General features: G+C 41.8%; 1 protein-coding gene across 1 annotated transcript in view; it reads left to right on the top strand.

Annotated features, from left to right (window-relative positions):
- The first annotated feature begins 873 nt into the window (after window positions 1-873).
- The window catches only part of ST7 (suppression of tumorigenicity 7), a 261,962-nt gene continuing 243,721 nt past the window's right edge, over window positions 874-19,114 (top strand). Inside the window, 1 exon segment of the mRNA XM_030216373.1 lies at window positions 874-1,044. Within this exon segment, the coding sequence (XP_030072233.1) occupies window positions 894-1,044 (151 nt within the window). The 5' untranslated portion in view covers window positions 874-893.

The raw sequence follows: 19,114 nt of genomic DNA, 5'->3' as shown, positions 1-19,114 counted from the left end.
GGATCCTGCCAGGTACTTGTGACCTGGATTGACCACAGTTGGAAACAGGATACTGGGCTTGATGGACCTTTGGTCTGACCCAGTATCGCAATTCTTGTGTAAGGTGCCAGCAGTGTGTGTTGATTTTGTTATTCAGAATAACTTGGCTACCCCACTGGAACTTTACTCTTTACTATTAGCCATGTCAAAGATTTTTATTGCACTCAAAAATAGTAATGTTAAGAGTCTGATTATTAGTCAACATTTCTCTCTACTCCCGAGTGCATCACCAGAGGGCATCTATTTACAAGTTTCCGTAGCTCACGTGTACAAGAGGCTATTGTTCAAAGAAGCAGTTAACTGAAGATGTGAACTGGATAAGAGTCATTGAAAGGAGGCATTTATTGCTGAATGCTTCATTATTTGATGATATTGTTTTGTCATAAAATGTATTTTGTCTTTGTTTTGTGACTTTTTAATTATGTATGTTGATTTGTGAACCACCTACTAGGTAGGATAGTGCAGTATATAAACTGTGGAAATAAATAAATCAGTGAAGGCCTTTATTTATTCAACACTCACCCCCTGCTCCTAAAGAGCTGACACCTATTGCTATAGGTACGAACATGGGGGTAAAACACAATGACTGTACAGGTATCCCAATAGTTCTTTGCTATAAGCACCTATTTCTTTCTGTAGCACCGATTTCCCAGAGCTAGGATGGTGATCAAGTGAATTCCCCAGCTTATTTCAAGACAGAGACAAGGGAGGCTAGAGTTGTGCAGTGCTTTGGTGTCTGGGGGAGTGATGATGCCAGAGGCATACAGTGAGGAGGGAGACTCCTACTTCAGGAACTGTGAATCATCCCAGCTTGTCTGTGTGTGTGTGGCAGCAGAGAGCAGAGCAATGAAAACATGGCTGAAGCTGGGACAAGCTTCCTAGAGCAGTTCAAGTCCTGCATGGTTTGGTCCTGGACATATCTCTGGACCATCTGGTTCTTCATCATGATCTCCCTCGTCTACATCCTGCGGGTGCCTCTGAAATTCAACGACAATTTAAGCACAGGTAAGGCGGTGTGTCTCCCGATTGCACTTGGGCAACTCCTGGGCTCCAGCAAGGGACACATCTCACCGGGAGGTTCGATCGGGACACGCAGCGCTTGCTGGCTGCCATCCTGGGAATTGGGAGTTATGGGAAGTAGCAAAGTTGACGGATTTTTTGTTTTCTGGGTCTGTTTGAGTTTAGGTTCGGATCCACGTGCTGCCTGGGAAGCCTAATTGGGCTCCCTGTGGTCTTAGCGCCTCCCTATCCCCCAATCTCCCAGGCCCAGGAGGGAGACCCGATGTCATAGACAGGATTCGCCTACCGGGGGTTTCTGCTTCTTTTGACCAGGGGTAGAGCTGAGCATCCTGAAAACCTCTGCCAAGTATGGGCTTCTCTGCACATTTGCATGCCCTGAACTAGGGTGAGGAACAGGGACAAAAGATGATCAGTGACAGCTAGCATCCCATTGGGCTCACACACAGGGCCTCAGAAGGGGCAGCCTTCCAGCATTTCACTAAGAACAAGAATGAAATAGTTCTTACTGTTATTCTGTCCTCCTTCTCCTCCCCCCTCCCTACCCAATGTTACTACGATTTCATTTCTTGATCAGGTTGCACCAGGAGCTGCTGGTGTCAGTGCCCAGGGTCGAGCTGCGGGGTTATATGTTTGCACATCTGTGTGGGGGTGGCATGGAGTGTTTCTGTGTACGTGTCCTCAGTTGGCTTCTGCTGGGTAATGCATCTATTTTTAGTGCCGATCTGGGGAAAGTTAAAGTCTGACTGGAGCCCTGTTCTCTAGTATCAAGTTTTCAGGTCTCCTGCTAACTCCCAAAGGAACACAAGACTGCATTACAGACAGGCTTTGCACTAGAGCGACTTTCCAACCTATTGATTTAAGGAAGGGTGGCAAATATTTGGGGAATTTTCTTACAGTATATTATTAGGAAGATTGTAATAGGAAACAAGGTAAAAAAAAACGGATCACATGGATTTCCATTAGAAAAACCATTGAAATGTGGTTGTCCTTAAAACCCAGGAAATCCAGATGTATCTGGAAAATCTGTTTTTTTTACCCACGCCCCTACTAAAGCTGATGAAGGCATCAGATACAGGGAAATTAGTAAAGATCCTGTAGTGAGACTCTGGCTTTCAAATGTGAAGTGAACGGCAAATGCAGCACTTTCATCAGTGCAGGTGTAGGAGATGTGAACTCTTTCCCCCTTTCACTTCACCTCCACTTAACACATACTCCTTGTTCTATGTACATAGGGATTTTCCCATGGGTACCAAGGGGCTCTTTTACTAAGCAGCAGTAAGCCCACTGCAGGCTTACTACTACTACTTATCACTTCTATAGCGCTACAAGGCATACACAGCGCTGTACACCATACATGAAAAGACAGTCCCTGCTCAAAGAGCTCATAATCTAAATAGGACAGACAAACAGACAGAACAATTAAGAGGTAAGGGAATTAAAGAGGTGGGGATAAAAGGGTACAGGGCAAGTGAGTAGTGGTTAGGAGTCAAAAGCAACGTTAAAGAGGTGGGCTTTAAGCCTGGATTTGAAAACAGCCAAAGACGGGGCTAGACATACAGGCTCAGGGAGTCTATTCCAGGCGTGAGGTGCAGCAAGATAAAAGGAACGGAGTCTGGAATTAGCTTACTGCACAGCAACCCGGAACTACCGCCAGCCCAATGCAGGCGCTGGTGGTAGTTCTACCCCAGCACGTGCCATTTCCAGTGCTAGGGAAAATAGGTCCCTATTTTTTTTTTGCCGCAGCAGTTACCCATGCGGCGCTGCCTGGTTACCACCAGGTTAGCTCGGGAGCCCTTACCGCCACCTCAATGGGTGGCGGTAAGTGCTCCCCCCCCCCCCCCCCCCGCCCCGCATGGCCACATGGTAAGTGCAATCTTACTGCATGGCCATTTCTTTTTTTGGCCTTTTTACCTGCTGTGGAAAAAGGGGCCTCAGCACATGGCAAAAATGGCCGCCACCGCTAGCACAGGGCCCCTTTTACTGCAGCTTAGTAAAAGGGCCCCTAAATAAGTTTATAAAATGAGCCTCTGCATACATAGAACAGTGTATGCTCAAGTATTCTTTCTAGTATGTTAGCTCAACCTGAGCTCTGGTTTGCTTTATATTTAAATAAAGCAGTATGGTTTCCATATTAGCTGGGCTGGGTTGGGCATGTGAAAAATAACAGTCAGCAAATGAGCTGACCTTAAATTAGTCATAACATAACATTTTTATTTTGTACCTGCTTTTCCATAAGGTGCTTAAGGCCTGACAAAGCAAATCTGTCCAGAGTAAAACTTTAGAATATACATCCCAGGATACTGAAGGAGCTCAGAGAGGTCCTGGTGGGACCTCTTAAAGATTTATTTAATAGATCTTTAGAGACGGGAGAGGTTCCGTGAGATTGGAGATGAGCGGATGTGGTCCCTCTTCACAAAAGAAGAGACAGGGAAGAAGTGGGAAACTACAGACCGGTAAGTCTCACGTCGGTGGTAGGAAAAATAATGTAGTCGCTGCTGAAAGAAAGGATAGTTAACTTTCTAGAAACCGACGGATTACAGGACCCGAGGCAACATGGCTTTACCAAAGGAAAATCCTGCCAAACGAATCTTATTGACTTTTTTGACTGGGTGACCCAAGAACTGGATGAGGGACGTGCGCTAGATGTAATCTACTTGGACTTCATAAAAGCCTTTGATACGGTCCCCCACAGAAGACTCGTGAATAAGCTGAAAGGGTTGAACTTAGCACCGAAAGTGGTGAACTGGATAAGAAACTGGTTGACCGACAGGTGGCAGAGGGTGGTGGTAAATGGAATCCGCTCGGAGGAAAGGAAGGTGAGCAGTGGAGTTCTTCAGGGGTCGGTGCTGGGGCTTATTCTGTTTAATATATTTGTGGGAGATATTGCTGAAGGGTTGAAAGGAAAGGTGTGCCTTTTTGCGGATGACACGAAAATAGCCAATAGAGTGGATACCCTGGAGGGAGTAGAAATGATGAGAAGGGATCTCTGAACGTTAGAAGAATGGTCGAGGGTCTGGCAGTTAAAATTTAATCTGTAAACACAGGGGAATATAGCTTTGTATCAGAGTACAAAAATATAAAACATATACATCCAATGCACTCTGATTATGAATATACAAATCGTTTAATTAACAACACATGTACATGTATCATAAACCATCACAAGCTTTGCAAAGCTCACATATATCCATCTTATGCACCTTCATGCATACCATCACTCGCTTAACAAACATTCAATACCAACAGCAATGCTAGTTTTCAGCTATAATTGATCACCAGCTGAAGAAAATAATAGTCCAGGGTCGCAGTCGAAAGCGGACCCTAATGCCGGTAATCATATCTTTGGTGATAGCAAAAAAATCCAGCGGATAATTTCCACATTCAAAATTACTCAAATTTCCAAAACAGCTGGCAAGTGTCTGTTGTGCTGAACCAGGTGCTACTCATCAGTTGTACCTGCACCTTAACCACATGAATAACGGTTCACACTGACGGAGGCAGGAGTTCAACAGAACCATCAGACCGTGCTATTCAGCAAGAATTTAATTGGTACCATGTAAAAATGAGTTTATCTTGTTGGGCAGACTGGATGGACCGTACAGGTCTTTATCTGCCGTCATTTATTATGTTACTATGTTTAGTTAAATCAATACTACTACTGTTAAAAATGTAGGTGTGCGATGTTCTTTCCAGTCTACAGGACAGGTGGATGATGAGATATGGGGCTGCTTTAGGAGATATACCAGAGGGATGGGTGAGAGCCCAGGGAGGGTATCCTATGTGCACAGAGAATAATCTCAGTATTTCTCTGTCCACCCCCCCCCCCCCCCCCCCCCCCCCCCCCCCACATACACACACACTTTCCTGATGGCTAACAAGGTTGCAGTGAAAACTATGGCTCTCAGACCTGTCCTAGAAGGTACTGTATCTCTGCATGAAAATCTGTCTCATGCATATTTATTGTGGATCTCCTGAAAACCCAATTGGCTGGAGGTCCCCTGGGACAGATTTAGGAACCTCTGGTTTACAGCTTGTTGAATTGTATTTGCGCATTTTTCATTTTAAGAATGCTGTTTTTGATGTTACGTTGTGCAAGAAATAAATGTAATGTAATGTAGATATGCATGTCCTAATTTTTCTGTATCAATACTGCAAGTTGGAATCTAAAAATTTCCAATTACAAATAAATATAATAAAAATCACATAACCACATAATAAAAATCAGAGTTATCACCCACGAACTTTTGAATAACTGTGTTGTTAAAAAACACCCGAATCAAGAGTAATTTGTAATTTTTCTCAGTTCGAATGGGAGAGAATTCTAAAGTTCTGGACCTTTACCAGATAATGGGCCTCTTTTAACAAACCATGCTAGTGATTCTTGGCATGGCAATGCCAACAAAGCCCATTCACTGCTGGATGGGTTTGAGGGGAAAGTGGGTGGGCCAGGTCCTCCTCCGGCTACTCCCCGGGTACAGTTTGCCAAGTTTTATGTATTTTTATCTGTGTTTTATTGAAGTTGTATAGCACGGTAGATAGTGTAGGATACAAATGCTTTAAATTAAATAAGTAAAACAAAAATCCTCTGTCATCGGGGCCCACCTGAAAGATTGATGTCTTCTGTTCCACCTACACCAGAAGATGATGTTAGGTTTCATTGAATAAAGCTTGCTTTTCTTCTATAGATTGATAATGGGAAAAGTCATTTCTAAAGACTGCCCATTGTTGTAAATTCAGTGCATTGCTTTACCTTCCTTTCAATTAGCACCCTAGTACATAGAATTTTTGCTATGCAGTGCACTGTGTTCCTTACACGTATGTTAGAGGTGTTGCCCAGTGGAGACCATAGCCTACTGGTTAGAAGAGTGGGCTGAGAATGAGGGGAGGCCAGGATTCAAATCCCACTGATAGTCCTTGTGACCTGGGCAAGCCACTTAAAAGGCAATTCTATCCATTAGCACCTATGGTTAAATGCAAATACCCACATATGTTACAGAATACTGGCATATATGTGGGTAATAGGTGTTACTTATTGGCAATTAATGCATATTTGTCAGCTGTGATTCTATAATATATGAGGGCATTTTATTAAGTGCAAATGTGCGGGGGGTGGGGGGTGGCATACCTAAGGGGGCAATGGGTGAGTCTACCAGGTATGCATGTAACTTACGAATACTATACAACTTATACATGAAAGTGGTACTACAGAGCCTGAACACTTACGTCTGCAATTGACGTGGTGTAAGTGTTCACAGCTACATATTTGCTCGTAAGTGACGCTTAGTCCTGTATACTATAATGGCGCATTGACATATGTTAATGCGGTCCATATGCATCCCGCAGCATGTTAGGGGAAGGGTGGGTCAGATCAGAAGGGAGGGTTGGGTTGGGAGGAGGCCATTAGACCACCAAGATATTTTTTTATACATTAGTGGGAAGCCTTTTGTGCTCTTTTTATTTGTTGACTCTGTGTGGTTTGTACTTTGTCCAGCTCTATTTTTTGCTTTTGCTATTTACTCATATATGTCATTAGCTTATATTGCTATTGGTGTACTACTTGTATGGCATTCCCTGTTTTGTTTAGGTATAGTGAATGTGAAATAATGACATCATTCTATTTATATGATGATGTAAAATTCATCGTGGGCACTGTTAGAGGAAAAGCGCAATCAGAGATCTTTTTCCTTTGATGCCTAGAGAAATCAAAATGCATTGATAATAGAGAATCCACCATCACCGTTTGGCACAAACTGATGCCATTGTTGGCAGATCAGCAGGGAGGCCCAAGACCACCTAGTTTCTGGAGACATCTCCCTTTTACTGGGGGGAGGGGGGAATCTTCCTGCAGAGCTGTGTAGAGGCATATTGGACGGGCAGTATTTGTGTGTGTGGGGAGGGGGGATTGCCATGCCACAACCCATCCCCCTCCTTTTGTTTGTGGATAGAGGATTTTTATTTCCCATTGCCATCAGCTGAGCACTTTTCACAAGCACTTTATAACTCTGATCTTATGAGAGCTTTCTTTAACATGAATCCCCTTTATTTCCATACTCCTTTTACTCATCTTCTATATGTTCCATCTTTCCTACACTCTATACTGTCTATTAAAATGTTTTATTATGTGGACATTTCCAGCACATATGTATCAACCTCTCCAGCACAAGGGAGAAGATTGTGCTTGCCATTTATGTACCATTGTGGTGAAAGGTAGACAAGAATATAACATTTTCAGTTGTGTATTAATTAAGCTTATGAAATGACGAATGAAAGCAATAGGACCAAACTGAAGTCCAGAAATTTTTATTAGGTTGCTCTCCTATATTCTCTTTCCAAAGATCATATAGTGAAAAAAAAGTGCTTTAAATAGACCAGCTACCTTTCCGGAAAATGCTAAAAACTTACCTCTTCAAACAAGCCTACACAAATGACCTGATTTAGACTTGAGTCCAAATGTACTACCGGATCTGACTATGAAGACGGAACCCAATCCTTTAACACATCCCTCTTCCTTTCCCTCCTTATACATTCTCCCATACTCAACAATACGCTATTCCCAATATACACCCTCCCCTTATTCCCCTACTTTACCTTCCTCCTTTCTTGACCATCTTACTATCCATACCTAATCGACCACCTCTTTACTCAGTATTTTATAGCTGCATCCACCTATGTTACTCTGGTCTACCGATGTTAATACTATGTAAGCCGCATTGAACTACTATTGAGTGGGAAAGTGCGGGTATAAGCATTACATTACATGAGATGACATTTTAAAGGAGAGGTGTTTGAATAGAACTTCGTCATAGAATTTTAGTGACCTGGTTATATGTTCTATAGGAACAGTGATGGAAATGTGTTGATGAATTTGGAAATACTAAGTTTCAATTTGAATGTATGAAAAATATCAGAAATTGTTCATAAGTGCCCATTCAATAAATAAATTAACCAGGAGAAAATTGGGGTAATCTTGACGGTAGGCCAGTGTTCTTATGTAAGAATTAGCTAAAAGAGGTGATAATTGGAGTAAGGTAGGAGATATAGATTTCAGGAAGCCAACTTTCCTCCACTAAGAAGACCAAAGTCACGAAGGGATGATTATGCAGCGCACGGAGACCAATTGTGTTTGTCAGAACAAACACTATGTCGGCATTACCGCACCAGCAGCCGCTAGCACGGTTTTCTAAATGGGGGGGGGGGGGGGGGTTAGTCTACTGTGAACATTTAGATTTAGGGGCCCTTTTACAGAAGCACGGTAAGCCTGCTGTGGGCTTGCCACATGGAAATTCGGCTCTACCACTGGGCTCCTGGGTAGTTCATGCCCCCCACTGTGCACCATTTCTGGTGTGACAAAATTGTTGTTGTTTTTTTCTAAGTGGTGGAGGTGTGCCCGGCGGTAATCAGGCAGTGCCGAATACTGCCTGATTACCACTGGGCTACCATTATCTACGGTGAAGCCCCGGGATACATGACAGACTCGATCAACCTACCAGCTAGAAACACATCCGAATCAACACAAACGTACCTAAATCTGCACTACCCAAGCTGCAAAGAACTCAAATACAAATCAACTTATGCATCCAGTTTCTCCTACATAAGCACACAACTGTGGAACGCATTACCAAAAGCCTTGAAAACTATGTACGATCACCTAAACTTCCGGAAAAAAAAACTAAAAACTAACCTGTTTAAAAAGGCATACCCTACCAATCCAACATAAATGCCTGATCTCTGCAACACAACAGAACTAAAGTACGTAATGGACATAACACAACTCTTCCGTTGTACAATTCCCTAACGTGGTTGTGCCACATGAACTTTATCTTACCACAATATCACTTTGTATTTGTTTACACCGGAGTCTGCAAACACCTCTCCGCTACTATGTAAGCCACATTGAGCCTACAAATAGGTGGGGAAATGTGATACACAAATGTAACAAAATAAATAAATTAATTAATGCCTCCTAAATAGAAGCCATTTCCTTCCTTTTCAGGAAAGAAGCCTTTTACCAGCGGCAATAATAGGCAGCCTTGACACGTGGCAAACCCCTTTTACCGCAGCTTGCTAAAAGGAGCCCTTAGTTAGAAAATTATTGCTTATTGCCAAAGTTTGCATTGCACAAAAATTCTATATTACCCTCTCAACACTTTTGGTTAGATAAAGTTTGGCGAGTAGCCAGCATGGAAAAGCTGGTTTGGCTTCAGAAATGCAAGCCATGGAAATATAATCACTTTTGGGCATCCCTTTTTCTCTTCATTTCAGTCCCTTAAAACATACTGTATAGATGATTTAGACCTTAAATTTAATACACACATTTTCATTATATATTAAGTACCAGTAGAACAAACTACTTTTGGATTTAGTGGATTGAGAAGGTATCTCCCCCCTTATGTTTCTTTGATTATCTGAAATTTAAATCTGGGTCTCTTACTTTTTATTTTTGACTCTGGTTAACCTTTCTCTTATATTTTACATTGTTGGTTTCTCTGTATGTGATGAACCTTTAGTGTTATATTGCAGCCTATCTGTACAGCTTGTATTTTCACAATGCTATGTTCTTGATGTACTATCACGGCATAATAAATGGGGGGGGGGGGGAAGGTTTGTATTTTATTAATTTTCCCTTTGGATTATTACAGTTTAATGACTGCACCAATGAGATCTTTGGGAATTATGACAGGCATATAGTCTGTGCATTAAAGCTATTTAAAAAAAAAGTGTAAATTTTTATTTCTATTTTTAAAAAATCATTATATCACTCATGCATGCATGAAAGCTATTAATGTACTGTGTTTATTTTTTTTTGGGGGGGGGGAGGGTTGTGGCTCTTCTGTTTCTTCCTCCTCTCTTGGATGTCCATCTTGATTGGACCATCCTTTGTTGCATCACGGCACCCTGGGCCTTCATCCACTGTTTCTACTAGTTTTACATTCTGCATCCACCTCTATCTCAGGCCAGCCACTTCAGTAACAGTCAACCAGGGGCCACAAACTGTGTTTCTTTTCACAGCATGGACCCTAAATCTGACCACTAGACATTACTCCTTCCCCCCAGCAGCTGAGAAGTGCTCAGGAAGTGAGCCAAGGTCTTCAGCAGTACAATATGCAACACTAGCACTGAACCAGGAGACAGTCCCTGCTATAGTTTTAATGCCTTAGGTTCACATGGTTAAATTATATTATGTTTGCTCCACTTAAGTCTTTTCTGCATCTCCATAGCATGTGGGCTGTTGTATGACTGTATATGGTTGAACACATTATAGCCACTAGAGGGCAGTCCTTAAAAGAGATTATTCTGCTACAGAAAATCATGTTGTAACACTTTCAGCTAATCTATCTACGTTTTCACACAAGGACTGTGGAAATGAACTTACTGCGTGGTATGTTTATGGTTGGTTTGTTTTATGTTTTGTGTATTTATTTTATGTCTGTAAACCTCTTAGATATAGCTGCTGATTTGCAGTGTAGCAAATAAAATTAAGTTCAACTTTGAATTTACTAGTGCAGTATAACTATCACAGAGAGCAGGGGGAGATATAGTACGGTTCCCAGCTGGATCCAGATTGGCCCAACAGGGTTGATCTTGTCTAGGGTTTACCCCACTGCATGCAGGGACTTGTAGTTCTGATTTCACCATTGTATTGCCTGCTTCCACTGCATGCAAATCTCTCTCATGAATATTCATTATGGATATCCTGAAAACCTGACTGGCTGGGTTCCTCCAGGACCAGGTTTGTAAAACACTGCCCTAAGAAAAGCAAGACTACAAGCCCCTGCATGCAACCGTGGCTCAACCCTGTCGGGTGAATCTGGATCCAATTGGCAACTTTAGATATCATAATAAAAAAAAAAGAAAAAAAATTGTTAAATTAAGGGTATAGTGCAGGCTATATGAGGCTAACAAAATGTAATTAAACAAATAAGGCCTCAGAGCTCATGGAGCAACCATTGGTCTGCTCAAATTTACCTCACATTCAAGTCCCCAAATATTATCATTAGTCTTAATAACTTATACTCTGAAATAAAAAAAAAACTCCAATCGGAGAAAAAATTGTTCCCCCCCCCAAAAAAAAAAAAAACAGAGAAAAGCCAAATTCATATAAACTGCATCATGCACCCAAGCAAAGTCCCAAAAATGTTCCAAATAAATATGAAATATAACTGTTGGTAACTGCCAAACACATATACTCATTCTACAAAAAAAGTCACTTAGCTTTATAGCCCGTCTCGTCTTCCGCCAGGGTCGCTTTACTCATACTACCCCTCTCCTCAAGTCGCTTCACTGGCTCCCTATCCGTTTTCATATCCTGTTCAAGCTTCTTCTACTAACCTATAAATGTACTCACTCTGCTGCTCCCCAGTATCTCTCCACACTCGTCCTTCCCTACACCCCTTCCCGTGCACTCCGCTCCATGGATAAATCCTTCTTATCTGTTCCCTTCTCCACTACTGCCAACTCCAGACTTCACGCCTTCTGTCTCGCTGCACCCTATGCCTGGAATAAACTTCTTGAGCCCCTACATCTTGCCCCATCCTTGGCCACCTTTAAATCTAGACTGAAAGCCCACCTCTTTAACATTGCTTTTGACTCGTAACCACTTGTAACCACTCGCCTCCACCTACCCTCCTCTCCTCCTTCCTGTACACATTAATTGATTTGATTTGCTTACTTTATTTTTTGTCTATTAGATTGTAAGCTCTTTGAGCAGGGACTGTCTTTCTTCTATGTTTGTGCAGCGCTGCGTACGCCTTGTAGCGCTATAGAAATGCTAAATAGTAGTAGTAGTAGGAGCTCCACCCACCACTCTCTTCTAACTTCCAAAGGGCAAATCTTCTTCTTCCTCCAACTCCACAGCAACTCCAATGGCTACAGCATCCTGCTACATTTAGGTGCCCGCAGGTATGACAGGTATAGGGCACCCACATCCTATTATACAGTAGGCTTTCACCACGCAATATTAGGGTGCCTAAAAGGAGATACCCACTAATAGAATTGCCCTCTATCCCCTGGATTCTGGATCCACCTGTAATCTAATTGGCTAAATAGGTGATAATCAATTATTGGTGTTAAGTGCTAATTGCCAGTCTTTATTAGTTACATGCAGATCTGCCCTATGCCCTTATTCTATAACCTGCACACCTAACTTATTTTGCATTCAGCTCCATCAGGGGTGTGGTCAGGGGAGGGGCATGGGCGGATCAGAGGCATTCCCAGGATATAGGTGTGCAGCTATAGAATACTTGCATTTCTGTGTCTTCTGCAACTCTGTGTATAAATCCTGGGAACGCCCATGATACACCCATGCCCCTTCCTGAGGAGAGGGGCAGGTGTAAATGCTAGCATCTACTTTCCTTTAGGTCAGTGTGGCTTTCCCTTGTGAAATGAGGGACTGAGGTCAATAGGTTAGGCCCTCTCCGCACCCCTGCCGTGCCTCCTGGAAATTGGGTCATGGTGAGCATCACCACATGTAAACCCCTCCATTTGTCAAATGGCTTTTACTCATGTCCACCTATGCACAGCTGTAAAAGCTGCTATGTACACATGTGCATGCTTCTGTAATAAAGGCCTCTGTGTCATAGGGTAATCCAGCCTGGGTTTACCCTATTGCACATACAAGATATAATTTTGATTAGTTTTATTTTATTTTTTTTTGGGGGGGGGGGGGGTGGTGAAAACCAGGACCAGATCCACCTTTTCCTTATGACACGGAGCCAGGCGGCAGCCCTATTTGCAATTCTTTGGTGCAAGGATTTGTTTTAATGTAATACTAAATTGCATCTTTTCGAAGTACAGGCTAAACAATTATTTGCTCCTACTTACTTCAAACAGCAATAGACCAGAGTACACAGTATAGTTTAGTACTTCCTTGGATTAAATCAGGCCTAGACTTGCATTGCAACTTCAAAGAGTGAGCTTTATGACTCCAGACCTACATGTTGTGTGTATGTGTGTGTGAGGCGGAGTTTTGGAGATGCATTAGGTGTGTTGTTTTCTGTGGGTGAGCGTGAGGGTGAAAGAATGGTGGTGGGGTGTTTCTGCATATTCATTTACAAAGGTTTTTATATCAGTTTAGGCAAAAAGTATGCTATCCATTACAAGACGATAGTTGCCTGATCAGTTGGATGAAGTTCCTGCTTCCACTGTACCACCAGGGACCCCCAGTAAAAGCTGGGGGTCTGATGAGGGGGAAAAACCATGGAGTCCGCCCATAGCCAACTGCTACCTCTCTTCTGGGATAGATGGGACATGTCTCTCAGCAGCTGGTTCTTAATTGGGACCAGCTTTTTGAATAGCAATGTTACTATCAGTGGTGTTGCCTGTGTTTGAGCATTTATCTAAGTAAGGTTGTTAACCTTTGGTTAGGACACTGGAGTGCTGTGAAATACATGAGCTGACAAAAAACAATGGTACAGCATGAAATGAGTGTGAATAGTGTTGGAAGTGAAGGATGCTGAGGATGATCGAAGTATGGAGGAAATGTAAAATGCTAATAATATAAAGACAAAGTCTGGTGTTATGGAGTACATTAGAATTCATGTTATGATTGAATTTTTTGATGTTTATACCTGGAAGCTAATATTGTGTGTACACTAAAAATAAAAATGTAAAAACCCAGCAGTACTAACAAAGGTTTTATCGATATTCAATTGGAAGTTATAATATACCAAAGAGAGGAAATTTTTCAAAAAAAAAAACTGGATGGACAGCCAATGTTTTTAGGATCTGAGACAATTTTTTTCTTAGTAGTTGTTTTTTGTTGCTTTATTACTTTTTAAAAATGTTTTAGCAGGCACTTTGCTTATTATGCACATTTTTATATTTGAACGGGATTTTTTTGGTCTATTTTGTTTTGCCTGTTTTGTGTGGGCTATTTCATTTTCTTCACATTGTGTCTTTTTTTCTCCTTTCAACCACTTCTTCTTCTCGTTGACCTTTACTCTTCTTCTCCTCTACCTCTCTGCAACCACACCATATTTTTCCTCGGACCACTTTAGTGATGGAGGGGTCTTTTGCTGGGCCTGTGACAGCCACTTGAGCTTCTCTTGGACCTGGGGTGACATCAGGTACCAGGTCACAAATTTTGGGCACCCAGATGACCTACTAGCGTCTAGGATTTTTCAGTCTTGGAATATTTTATTCTTTAATGATCTCCCTATTTTGTTCAGATTTTTATTTCTTTTCTGAGAAATTGCTAGTTTACAGTTTCCAGCTTCTCCTAGCTGTTTCCACTATTCATGCCTCATTTACAATGCTTTGAACTATGTGCAGGCTTCACCCCTATACTTTGAAAGTATAAATACAGGATGAACAGTTAAAATGTAAATGGGACAGAGATTTAGAGCATAGCAAACAGTGGGTCAGTAGGTCGTGGGTCAAATGGGTTGCATTCAATTAATTGTCATTGATTAATATTCAATATATTGTGGATGGGCCATGGATAACAGGTCACGTGAGAGTCATGGGTCACTGGTTACATGGGTCAAATGGGTGGTGGGTCAGCTTGCTTTCCCATTGCATGCTCTGGTTTAGAGCATGCAGAACAGTTGTCTCAGGACATTCACACCTTGAGAAAATATCAATATATATGTTTATTCATACATATGTGTTTGTATTTGGCAAGGAAAAGATTTAAGAACAATAATCTGCATCTAGATATTTAGAACAGCTGGTCCTTTGTTTCATTAAACAGACCTTCAGTTCCACAAGCCGTCTCAAGCTCTGGCGCTTCTTCGGAATTAGAATGATCACAGCATGTATCAAAAAGCTATTAATATGAAAATGCCTTGTTCTCACCAAGGGGATAAATTGCCTGCATCTGTGCGCATCTCCTCCTATTCTGGCCAGGTCCATGATTGTCTGGGGCTTTCTGTAAATTGGAAGCCTCATAAGGCTTAGCAATCTTTGGTCCTAAAGTGCAAAATAGCTCAATAAGCATCTGTTCTGAAAACCAGGCTGTCCGTTCCCGTACATTGTATAACTGTGTTGAAAAAATGAAGGGCGTTAACTTAAAGTTGACATGTGCAGCCTTGCTTAGCTTACCAAGCTAACAAGTGCTCTAGCAAATGCCAGCTGCACAGTCCAGCCCTGCTAAGTATTTCTTAAACAAGATACTGCACATGGGTATTAAACAATAAAGCTGGCACCCAGTCAGCTTCAGTAATGATTAACAGGAATATCTGGCTTTCCCAATAGAAAACTGGAAATAAAATAATGCAGACGCTCTGAGGGGAATGTTTCTTGTAGCTAATGCAAGAGCTTGGATCAGTGTCGAGGCTGAAAAATGACTTTTATGTCTTTCCATTTAAGTAAAGGAAAGATCCATAGAAAATTAATTAAATAAATAAATAAACGATGCTCCAGTATTGCAGCAGATTAAACCAGATTTAGCTGACTGGACAAATCTGTACACTTTCTGTAAGAAAAAATAAACCTCTGAAAAATAACAACATAATCCAGTGCTTACGTACCGCAAAATATCTCAAAAAGTGGCTCACTGTGGTTTACAATAAAAACAATTAATTATAATACAAAATATGGGGGGGGGGGGGGGGGGAACTAGAATCATATATCCTGAATAGGAAGATGTTAAACTAGTATGTGTATGCAGTAAATGATAATAAATAATAAAAGATTTGTAATGCAGCATAACTGATTATATGATTTATACTGCTAGTATAGTTAATACAGTTATTTAGTTAAATCTAGCCCAGTATAGTAAGGTTGCTGAACAATTTTTTGAGAAAGAAGTTTTTTTAACTCTTTCTAAAAAAAATTATAATCATTAGTCAGACGCATATTATTAGACAAGATTTTCCAAAGTTTGGCAGCCTGAAACGCCCATGTAGAGTTAAATACTCTCTTTGATCTCATTCCTTTTAAACTTAGAAAAATCAAATGTAGCCAATATATGCAACCTATGAGTATTAAATGCTGATGAAAGTTAAACTAAAGTGGAATGGAACTTGATATACCGCCTTTCTGTGGTTACAATCAAAGCGGTTTACACACTATATACAAGTCCTTTATGTTATGTTTTCTATTCTGGTGAAAAACATGATCAGATCTTCAGAGCATTATATCTAGTGTGTTAAGCAATTAGCAGTGGCCTGCAATTACTGCTACCACTTCCTAAGAACAATCAGCTAAAAATTCCACATTAACCACTTAGCATGGGTATATGGTGGGAACCAAGCAGGTTATGAGTAGAGATAGGACATGGACAGTGCTTCACAGCAGATAACATAGGTGCCAGTTATTATAGCCCCAGTCACTTGTGATCAGCATCTTAACTCCCCACCACCACCACCACCACCACTTGATGTGGCTTTAAAACTCTGATCAGCCTCCACTCCCTCTCCCATGATGTTATTCTAGATTGCCTCCATCTCACTCCCCCCCCCCCCCCCCGGTGAGGTCTCAATTATCCTCTTACCCACCAATGCACCCCAACATGCCTGGCTAAATCACGCTGAGCGGCCATCCACGGATATTCTGCAACAATTACTAGGCAGTACCATTGAATATTAGCTCTGGCCACTGTGGCTATCAAGGCAGTACTGGGTCAGTCCGAGGGCGGAGTCGGTTTGTTCCGGAGTTATGCGAGCACCAGCGATATTTAGTGCAAGTGCTTGCATAGCTAACTGGGCAAGTAGGACCACATAAATAGCAGTCCTCACTTTGCCCCATTAGCGATGCAGGTATGGCCGAGTATCGGTTGTACCCGCTTAACTTCCAGGTATCACCATTAAACAAGATATTCAATGCTAGAGCCTGGCATTGAGTATCTGGGTCTAATTTGTTCAGTGGTGGTGAGTGTTTTAAATAAAGCCAATTAAAAACATTCTTGATTGGAAACACATAACTGGATTAAGGCTAACAAAGTCTTAATTGTTTAAAAAGCAAAAGAAATTGTGTGTCCCTGTGAGGCCATTTTGAGGTAAAGTTGAAGCAGTAGCATTGCTGTTTTTGGCCTGGTGATGTGTCTCCCAGGTCAGTGTGGAGGTAGTTGTTTAATTTTGAATTCTGAGTACTGATCAATCACATTTTAGGTGCTATTGCTGTTTCCTGGAAGGTAAGACTAAGAGTTAGTATCTGAAGATGCTTGCTGTATAAAGCAGTTACCAAGCCTTATCTATACTGTAAAAGGCTGAGGTGACTTCTGTAACAAAATATAGTGTCCATCCTGGGGTCAGTACAATTACATTTGGGAAGGGGGAGGAAGTTATCAAGCTGTGTTAAGGCATTAACTCATGTTGTTTGGCCCTTAACGTGACTTAAAGGGCATTAACATAGGTTGTCTTGTCCTAAAGCAGCGTTAGTTTTGTCACCACAGGGTAAATAGTAATGAAATGCAAAACATGTAAATGCATGTAAAGCAGCTCATTACTATGTAAATGCTATACCATGGGAGTGCAAAGCTGCAGTGTTAACTGGGATTATTTTACTGCCTGGGAGCATTGGGCATCAAAACCCACCAGGCCTGATGCTCCAAAGCTGCAGCTTAAAGAGCCAATCAGAGAACTGTCCAACCCCTCCCAGAAACACCCCCACACTCTGATCCTCAACCAACCCTATGGATCATAACCCATCCCCCCTCCCTCGATCGTCACCTGCGTTCCCCGATCCCACCCTCACTCTCCCCATCATACTCCAACCTCCCAATCCACATCTGCACACCCCCCCACTCAAAGAGGACTTCAACTGTCTAAAAAGAAGCACAATCCCATGAACAGGAGCCTCACCTTCCAAACAGAATTCCCATTCTCGAAAGTTTCTCCCTCCATAGCAGTACTTTATTTCTGCCTTGGTGTTGTATGGGAGCCCAGGAGCAACTGGGAATCATTCCTGCTCACCCCTAGACACCAGGACAGAAATAAAATATGATGGGGGGGATCTTTAGAGGGTGGGGATTCTGTTTGGGGGGGGGGGTTGAATTCTTCATCAGGAGGTACAAGTGAGGATCATGGGTCAGAATATGATCATGGGTGTTGTGGGAAGAGGATTGACAGCTGTGGGTGATGATTGGGAGGGGTTGGGGTATTATTGGGGGGTTAGGGTGAGGATTGGGGGAGTGAGGATGCTCATGGGTGGTGACAGCTCCGACCTGACCTTAAGCTGTGACCTGGGAGCACTGGGCCATGGGTTTGAGGCTCAATGCTACTGGGCTGCTGGAACAACATTGCTTGTGAGGTAGCTGGTAAGCAGCATTATTAATTTGCATGGGAGTTACCAAGCTGCTGTAAGGGTTGGTGACTCCCATGACAAATCAAGGTGCAGTAAAATTTTACCTTTTATAGCACTTGATACCCTCCCCTCTTAGATCTTCATTTAGTTCTTTGAAATTAAATTTTTGTATGTATAATTTTTTTCTACTGTTGGAAGCAGAGAAGGTAGATAAAAACTAATAGTACGATTTGTGAAACATAACTCAATCTGCCGACAGAAACTGCTTCCTGATGAAAAAAAAAAGGGGCATGGGAAAATGACAAATTTTGTACTTATTCTTGCTTGTAATTATGATTATTAGAATTATTTATTGTGCTTTAATTATGTGCTGTAATTATTATCATTAGTATTATTTATTGTGCTGTCTTCCCCTTCCCTCTGTCTTCTTGCTGACTTGCTTTGATTTCAGGCAGTTTTACTTATGGGTTTTCCGGAATAACATTATTCGTGTACCGATTAATTTTGGTATTGAGAAAAGAAGCTGTAATATTTTGTCACCAATGTCAGGGCTCTCTGTCACTGTCAGAACAGTACTTTTTCCTTTCATAACTTCATGGCAAATGCGGGGAAAATTCATTAGAGTCCCACTTTCTCCTTGTGCTGTTTTTCTCTACTTAGAGCCTAACAAACCTTGTTCTGAGCAGCTTCACTCAGATAAAGCTTCTCCTTTCTCACTTCAATTCCACGTTGTAACTCTCCTGATTTATGCTCTTCTAGTCACGGCCTCACTGTTTTAATTCAAAGCCTATTACTCATATTTTTATTATTTCCAACCCAGCGGATTGTTGGAAAGAAATTTGCATAAGGGGTTCTGCCTGTCCATCTGTCT

The sequence above is a fragment of the Microcaecilia unicolor genome, chromosome 10, assembly GCF_901765095.1.
Source record: "Microcaecilia unicolor chromosome 10, aMicUni1.1, whole genome shotgun sequence".
In the NCBI taxonomy this organism is placed as follows: domain Eukaryota; kingdom Metazoa; phylum Chordata; class Amphibia; order Gymnophiona; family Siphonopidae; genus Microcaecilia; species Microcaecilia unicolor.
The sequence above is the reverse complement of the archived record's forward strand: the minus strand, read 5'-3'. Positions and strand labels throughout refer to the sequence as shown.